The 8740-nt window shown below is 23.0% G+C and overlaps 1 protein-coding gene and 1 long non-coding RNA gene across 2 annotated transcripts in view; both read left to right on the top strand.

The window, feature by feature from the left end:
- The window catches only part of LOC127284076 (uncharacterized), a 77870-nt gene extending 76755 nt beyond the window's left edge, over positions 1-1115 (top strand). Inside the window, exon 2 of the long non-coding RNA XR_007843430.1 lies at positions 352-1115. This is a non-coding gene — a long non-coding RNA (uncharacterized LOC127284076). The remainder of the gene's footprint in view (positions 1-351) is intronic.
- Positions 1116-1711: 596 nt separating this feature from the next.
- Positions 1712-6546, top strand: LOC127284068 (sterol-4-alpha-carboxylate 3-dehydrogenase, decarboxylating). Its single transcript, XM_051309354.1, has 7 exons — positions 1712-2111; positions 2239-2412; positions 3550-3752; positions 3840-3993; positions 4086-4354; positions 4556-4774; positions 4998-6546. The coding sequence occupies exons 1-7, from the start codon at positions 2063-2065 to the stop codon at positions 5049-5051; spliced, it is 1122 nt and encodes a 373-aa protein (XP_051165311.1). The 5' UTR covers positions 1712-2062; the 3' UTR covers positions 5052-6546.
- The last annotated feature ends 2194 nt before the right edge of the window (positions 6547-8740 follow it).

The following is an 8740-nucleotide window of genomic DNA, read 5'->3' as shown; positions in this document are numbered from 1 at the left end:
ACTGCTCACCACTACAACGCTACACTCATATGTCTGTGAGCATGCTACCTTCGTGCATCTTCGGCTCTACCATATCTTGTACCTCCCTACTCTTTCTAAGCTCTGATGTAAACATTGCCCTGGGCCCGGCAAATGGATTCAGTTTATATTAAAGTTAATTGATTAATTTTGATTGACAAAATAATACGTAAATAACTTGAAATATCTTGTTCGGATTTGTCGGATTAATTAGATGAGGGCGAGCTGATTAAGAAGCATCTCCATTTTTAAAAGTAATTTTGTGGTTATAAAAGTTGGATTTTTGACAGAAGTGGGGACAGACATTGAATCTATGTGTCAGTGGCCCAGAAGGTGGCGCCAATTCTAGCTAGTGGCCGCTGCTGAACTAACTTACCCCAAATTACTCCACTTTAAATCTTTAATAAAATAATTTCCTCACAATATTATTGCAAAAATAATATTCCTCTATTATTCCTCCAAATGCCAACTCGAAATACTTTATCCTTTAAAGATGAGAAGAAATTTACGAAACCCCTTTTTGACAATGTTTAAACATTTTTTTAATAATTATTTATTAATTCTCTGAAAATCGTTGTTATCAAATAAAATTAATTTTTATTATTTATTTTATCAACAGAGAAATTTTCAATTTTTACTTTTCTTACAACAGTAAAAATAACATTACTTTTGCTGTATAAATAAGTTATATGTCTTGAATTTAAAATATAAATTATTATTATTATTATTATACATTATTAAAATAATGAAAATCTAATAAATTGTTTATTGCAATTTTACTGGCTTTAATATGAGATAAATCCATTTTCCGGGCCCAGCGCAATGTATACATCAGAGCTTAGAACTAGTGGGGAGAGACAAGAAATGGTAGAGCCGAAGATGCACGAAGGAAACACGCTCACCGATATACGAGGGTAGCGTCGTAGTGGTGAGCAGTGGTAGTGGTTTTGCAGTAGCCACGAGGCGCCCGAGAATACGCGGAAAAGTACTTATGTTTAAAGCTATATAACACAATAAGTATTTGAAGGAGACAAATTTTAATTGTTGGAAATGAAAAAGCAACTCAAAAACTATCGATTGGTATAAAAAAATAAAAATCGATTTATTTAATCATAAGGTCCCTTTCACCGCGTCAGGACACATATTTTTTTTTACCTCAAATATTAAATATTTATATAAATTATTAAAAAATAAATTAATTTATAAAATAAAATAGTTTATAGTTCTATGTTACAATAAAAAAAAATAAGTAAATTAAAATAAATATTAAATTTTTTAAAACAATTTTACAGCCATCTGGTGGTGAGTAATCGAAACACTCTTGGAGGGAAAATTCAATTCTTTTACAAATTCAAACTTTTTTTTTTTTATTCATATTATTTAGCTTTTAGATATTTTAAATAATTCTTTTTATTTTGTATTTAATTTAACGATAGTAAAAAATAATACAAGAATAAGCATAATTACAGAGAAGCAATTGTAGGTGAATTTTTTATTTTTTCTGCTTCTTTCTCAGTATCGCAAAAATAATCAATAAAATAATTATATATGTTACCTATAAATAAAACCAAGTAAACTAAATCTCATTTGTAAGAATAATTGAATCTATAGTTGAATTAGAAAAAATGAAATAGTATGAGAAAATTCAATGATTTTCGAGAGAAAAAAAAAATTATTGCTTTCAGGTTATAATAGATTTTTGATAATAATCAAAAATGATATATAGGTACACCTAAATATCGAATTCATCTATGACATAATTATAATTTCTTGCACGAATTGAGTTCAAAGAGAAAACGTTTTTGTAATAAATTAAATAAGTGAAACAACGACTTTCTCCGCGCAGTTAAAATTTATCGCAGTTATCACTGTGTAGATAAAAAGCTTCGTCGGTATTAATATACTCAGAACTTTTTTTGATATATATAAAAAAATTTTCTGTCAGTGTTGGAATGCGATTATTAGACGTTGTTCAAACATTAAAATTATTCTCAAATTTATAAATAAATTAGAAAGAAAACAACATTAAATGTGAATAATAATAATGGCATTACGAGAAGGTGATGCAAAACCGGCAGCAATTATTTTGGGAGGTAACCTCAAAAAAAAAAAAAAAAAAAAATTTTTTTTTTTATCAAAGTGTCAAAAATTAGTATTTATATTATTAAATAGAATAACAATTGATTTTAAAGAAAAACATTGTTATTTTATAATAATTAGGTTGCGGGTTCATAGGACGTAATCTTGTTGAATATTTGCTTGATAATGAATTGGTCTCGTTCTTGAGGGTCGTTGATAAAGTTCCTCCACAAACTGCATGGCTCAATGGAAAACATAAAAAATTATTCGAACATCCGCTAGTTGAATTTAAAAGTTCAAATCTTATTAATCCAGGTAAATTATTGTCATATTTATTATTTTATCAAAATTTTTTTTCTATTTATTTGTTTAATTATGTTTTATAAAAAATTATTATTTTATGTCAAAACTATCGTAACTAGAATATTTTAAAAACGTATAAATTGATAAATTTTACTAAAAAAATTATTTTTACGTTTCAAAAATCAAAACATTTCTTTTTGGATATAATTATAGTTTAAAATTTCTATTAAATTTTTTCTTTTATACATTTTTATAGAAGTTACGTAAGTAAAAAATAAATTTTCTTTAAATTAAGAATTATCAAATTTAATAAAAAAAACGAATTTTATTTTTAAAAATATCGATTTTAAAAATTCAATTTTGCTAAAAGAAAAAGAAATAAAAGCTAATTTGAATTATGATCAATTTTTATCGCAGTTAATATTTAAATTTATTTTTTTAATCAATTATATAGTTATATGTAAATTAATTAATTACAAAATAATTTAATAATGTAGAATAATTTTAGACCTCAAATAATAACATTTAATAAAATTTTTTGAGTCTGATGACAACTTAAATTTCGGTGGTTTAAAATTTTATTGGTGTCTCACTTTCTTTAATATTAAATATTTAAGTATAACTTATTTATTTTTTTTATTCTTTTAATTTCTCATTTTTAGCTGGAACTTTAAACGTTTCTTGAAAAAAAAAAAAAAAAATGAAAAACTAAAAATTTTTGGAAAAACAAATTTTCTAACTTAAAAAAATTCGAATTCTAAAATTTTCAAATTACAATTTTGATAAAGTTAAAAAATTCTTCTCCTTAATTTTGCTGAATAACATTTTCCCAAAAATTATTATTAATAATTCCCAATCTTTAAAATCTTTTCCAAAATTTTTGTATTCGAAATTTTTGGCAAAAATTTTGATTTTTTCAGAAAAACAATAATTTTAATACAAATTTAAAATTATGTGGATAAAATATCAATTTAAAAAAATCTGGAAATTTTTTTTTTTTTTTAAAAAAACCCTCAAAAAGCTTTGAATTTTATTCGTAAAATTTTAGTGACCACTTATTTAATAAAAAAGAAAATAATAATAATAATAATAATATAAAATTATCAGTAAAATTGAATTAAAAAATATATAATTATGCATTCAATTCAGTTTCTTGCCAAAGTGCATTCGCCGCGGACATTCACATTGATTATGTGTTTAATTGTGCTGGTGAAACGAAAAGTGGACAAACAGATCCTATTTATAGAGAAGGAATTTACAAATTAAGTATGAATTGTGCTCAACAAGCTGCAAATATTGGTGTTGATCGTTTTATTGAAATTTCGTCTGGGAATGTGAATTCATTCGAAAAGGTTTATTATTTATTTATTTTTTTTACAAATAATTATTTACTTTATTTGAAAGAAATTAATTTTGAAAAATCTTTTTTTTATTTTTAGATTCCACATAAGGAAGATGATGCCACAGATCCGTGGACATTTACGGCAAAATATAAATTGCAAGTTGAATCGGAGATAAAAAATATTTCAAATTTAAAATGCACATTTTTAAGGCCCGCTATTGTCTATGGACCCGGCGATAGAAATAGTTTAGGTACAAAAAAAAAAAAAATTTTTAATAAACTTTTAATTTTTTGAAAATAAAACAAAAAAAAAATATGATAAAGTGAATAATTTTTTCTTTAGCTCCTCGATTAATTATTGGAGCAGTTTATAAACATTTAGGAGAAATGATGAAATTACTTTGGGGACCAGATCTTCATATGAATACTGTTCATGTGAAAGATGTGGCACGTGCCATTTGGCATGTTGCTAATAAAACTGAGGCTATTGGTCAAATTTATAATCTTGTCGATGATGGTAATTCCACACAGGGAACAATTAGTGCCATTATATCGGAAATTTTCAATATAAATCACGATTATTGGGGTATTGCCTTGTCAACTTTGGCGAAAGTGAGAAAACTGTTTTTTTTTTTTCAAAATATGTTCTCAAAATAAAGAATTTAATTTTCTAAAAAAAAAACAAAATTTAAATTATTTTAATATGGAAAAAATAACTTTTTTTTCTATTAAATTAAAATAATTTTACGGCAAATATAATAATATTAATAATAATTTTACGTACGTAAAGAAAATTTCTAAAAAAAATTTCAGTCGGACATGAATTCCGTTGTTGAGGAAATAAATGACAAACACATGGGTCCTTGGGCTGAAATATGTAAAGCAGATGGCATTGAAAATAGTCCTTTGTCACCTTATATCGACCAGGAACTTCTTTACAACAAACACTTGTATTTGAATCCCGGAAAACTCTCAGCCGACACTGGATTCAAATATCTTTATCCCAAATTGTCAAAAGATGCTCTCAAGGAAGTGAGTCGATATTGATTTTTATTCCAATCGTTTAAAAAAAAAAAAAAATTCAATATAAAAATCGAATTTTACCTAAAATTAAAATTGTGAAAATTAAAGCAAGTTATTTTATTATTTTTCATATATTTTTTTCCTAAACACAAAGTTCAAAAAATTTATTAATTAATTTATTATTTAATTTAATTATTTAAATTATTATTTATTAATATTTATTTGTTTTCAGGTAATTGACGATTTTATTGCAATGAATATTTTTCCTCACTCCATAGTCTTGTAAAATGGAATGAAACAAAGTTAAACCATGAGTCATTTCCCCTTTTTTTTGGCGTCCAAAGATGCAGAAGAAAGCATTTTCACGTTGTGCCTGAAAATTTGCATAATAACAAACGACAAAAAAAAAAAAAACACACAAACTTTTGATACCTGGAAGGTACGACGTTTCGCTTCGCGGACAGTCAGAAAACAAAGATATTTAACGTTTATGGCCTATTAGAAACGTTTGTGATAAAATAGTAAATAATGTACTTAATTTATAATATACATATATATGCTCCGGAACCTTTGAAAACAAATGGCACTAGTCAAACCCAAAGGTTTTTTTTTTTAGATATTATACAATATTAAAAATATTTCCCTGACAGTCTCGAGACTAAAATTTGCTAATGAAGATAAGGAATGAGATAGAAAAAGTCAAATCAAAACTTAGTACAACTATTTTCTTATTTTTATGTGAAAAAAAAGCAATTTATAATTTTTAAAAATTAATAAAAGTGTGTACAATTTTATTTTTGATACTTCGAATTTCAAAAAAAAATTAAAAATTTCTACGATTGAGAAACATTTTTAGATTTACGTGACTGGAATAGTTTTTTTTCACACTTTTTAAAAATTTTAAATTGCGTTTTAACTTGAAAATAAGAAAATATGAAGTTGAACTAACTTTTAAATTGACTGTTCATTCCATTTTTTTTTTTTTTTTTTTTTTAAAGAAATTATTAAATTACAGTAAAAATAAACAAAATGTTTCAAAAGAAAATAAAATTGTTCTATTTTTAAAACGGAATAAATAAAAAAAATTTATTAAATTACAAATAATAAACAAAATATTTCAAAAGAAAAGAAAATAGAAAAATTGTTTTTCTATATTTTAAAAATTAAATATATAATTAATTTTTACTATCTTTTCTTAAATTAACTTTTAGTCAAAGATTGTCGTGGATAAATTTTTATTAAGATGAAGTTTAATGGCTCGTTAATAATTATACAAGAGTCATATACCTGTATAATTAGTCTCAATAATTAAATACAATATTATATATTATATACTCTTTAATATTCAAAGTCTTCGATATTTTTCATTTCAACACAAAAAAAAAAATCGTTTATTAAAAACGAAAATTGCATAATGAAATTGAAATTAGTGGTAATAAAACGATTTTTACCAGCTTTTTTTTATTTAAATTATATGATACATTCCACAATGAATAGAAACGAAAGATCGCAAGATAAATTTAATGAAAATCAGAACCAACTTCTCAGATAACCAACTATATATCTATTGTTATCATAATATTGAACTTTAATATTATAATATTTAAACAAGGTAAAATTGTTAAAATTGTATTTGAAAAGTTCAATTAATTTTAGCACTATTGTGCGTATGCAAATTTATAATACGATGGCATTTATATACGAATTGTTTTATAACAAAAAATAAAGTATAATATTTTCTCATATAATAATGAGAATGAATAAAAAAAAAATCAACCATATAATAAAAGGCTATGTATAGAATAACATTTTATCTTTACATATATTGTTATTTTTCGACAGTAGCGATTGTCGAAAAAAATTTACTCTAGAGCTTGTACGATATTCATTTATAAATAATAAAAAAAAAAAAAGTTACCTGAGTACAAAAGTTATAAAAATTTTTTTTTCTTTGTTTACACTTATTTGATAGGACCTTTTATATCCTCTGACATACAATTGCCCAAAAATGGAGAAAAATTTTTGGAAATTTAAAAAATTTACGAAATTTTGAATTTGAAAAAAAAATAAAGGTAAAACAATTTTTAAAATAAAATTTAGCAAAAAATATATATTAAAAATTAACCATTGAAATAATAAATAAATATTGAATTAAATTTTTCGGTATAAATTTTGATTAATATTCTACAATAATTGGAAACTGATACATTTTTTTTTTTTTATTTATATTTTTGTGAAAATATTTGACTTTTTAAAATTAATGAAAGTGTTCGATAAATAAAACACAATGAAACAAAATTACTATGCAGCCTTAATTTTATTCAATCCTCATTACAACAAGATGCTGTGTTTCAGAAAGATCAACAATATTATTAAACATTTCGTGTATCGCTTTAATTTTTAATACTTCAAACAATAAGATTATAATTTCATGTATTTAATTGTATCGTAATATATTAAAATATATACTTTTAATATTCTCAGTAGGTATTTTTTTTTTTTTTTTTTTTTTTTTTATAAGTAATATAAATATGATTATATAAATATACATATATATTCCTTTCATAATTATTATCATATATTTATATAAACATAAATATATTATTCTATTTACAGATTTTTTTTTTTTTTTTTTTTTTTTGTGAATAATATATGTACAAATTAACTGCACCTTAGAAATGGTATTATAATCATATTACATATACAACTAATCAACTATGTGTACAATACATATTAATGTATAAGGAATTTTATGAAAAATAAATTATAAACGTTCAGCTGGTCAATAATATTTTCTACGGTTATAACGACATTAATACCAATTATTTAAAAACTAATTTCCCCGTGACACTTTTTTTTTTTTTTTTTTTTTTTCTTTTACATTTTCTATTTTCTTCATATTGAATTCCATACCGTAAATTAAAAATAATAAATCTAAATTCTGGATAATGCTGTGAAAAACATATCCTGTGAGGTAAATGGTGTAAATCTAAATAATAATGTCTAGTATAGGTACTGCGGTTAAGTTAAAGTTAAGTAATAAAAATCACTATCAAAAATGATTTTTATGGAGGTATTTGCATTCGACTAGAGTCGCCGTACAACAGAATTAATACTTTACTGGTCTATCGTGTCAAACACGATTTTATTTCTTTTTTTTTGGAAAGTTTCAATAATCTCTAAATTTTTACGATTTTCAATGATAATAAATTTTTCTTTTTTTATTTTGTTGAAATTATGAAGAAACGATATTTTTCCTTCTAATATAGAGAATTGAATTCTTTTTTTTCCACCAAAAAAGAAATATTTTAAATGGAATTTAAAAACAATTTTTGATGGAAAAATTGAAAGGAAAAAAAAAAAAATAAATAAATAAAAATCCGTATTTTAGAAGGAAAAATATTGTTTCTATAGGTTGAAAAAATTTTTATTCAATTTGAAAATTAATTAATAATTCTTTAAAAAATTTTCATTTTTAACATTTAAAAGAAATATTTTTACATTTAAAAGATAAGAAAAATAGAATTTTTATATTTGGAAAAAGAAAATCGTAATTTTAATTCAGAAATTATTATTTTCACTTTCTGGAATTTTTTTTCTGTGACAGGCGTCTATGGAATTTCGTGAAGAAACGGAAATTAAAAAAAAAAAAAAACCTGATCAGCCGTGATCAAAGGCTGATTTTTTTTTTTTTTAACAAAATTAATAATCATATTCAGTGTTTAATTAACTCTTAATTCTAAGTTGCTATCTATTTCTACTTTGTTCCTTCGGAAATACTTTGTATTCGATTTTTAATTCTCTGGTTCTAAGTTCTTATTTTGTTATAATGTATCTTATTCTATATATATATATATATATATACTATATTTATAAAATAAAAAGGAAATTTGACAAATTCATCAAGGAGCAATTATTATTTTCTCTTTTTTTCCACTCGAAAGTTATTCTTTTTAATAAAATAAAATTTTTAAC

Source organism: Leptopilina boulardi, unplaced genomic scaffold, assembly GCF_019393585.1.
Source record: "Leptopilina boulardi isolate dan_hultmark-lab unplaced genomic scaffold, ZJU_Lbou_2.1 LbouV2_318, whole genome shotgun sequence".
NCBI lineage: Eukaryota > Metazoa > Arthropoda > Insecta > Hymenoptera > Figitidae > Leptopilina > Leptopilina boulardi.
The sequence above is the reverse complement of the archived record's forward strand: the minus strand, read 5'-3'. Positions and strand labels throughout refer to the sequence as shown.

Coding starts and splice junctions, on each gene's coding strand:
- LOC127284068 (XM_051309354.1), top strand. CDS start 2,063: ATGGCATTACGAGAAGGTGATGCAAAACCGGCAGCAATTATTTTGGGA. Junction 2,413..3,549: donor TTCAAATCTTATTAATCCAG/GTAAATTATTGT, acceptor CATTCAATTCAG/TTTCTTGCCAAAGTGCATTC. Junction 4,775..4,997: donor CAAAAGATGCTCTCAAGGAA/GTGAGTCGATAT, acceptor ATTTGTTTTCAG/GTAATTGACGATTTTATTGC.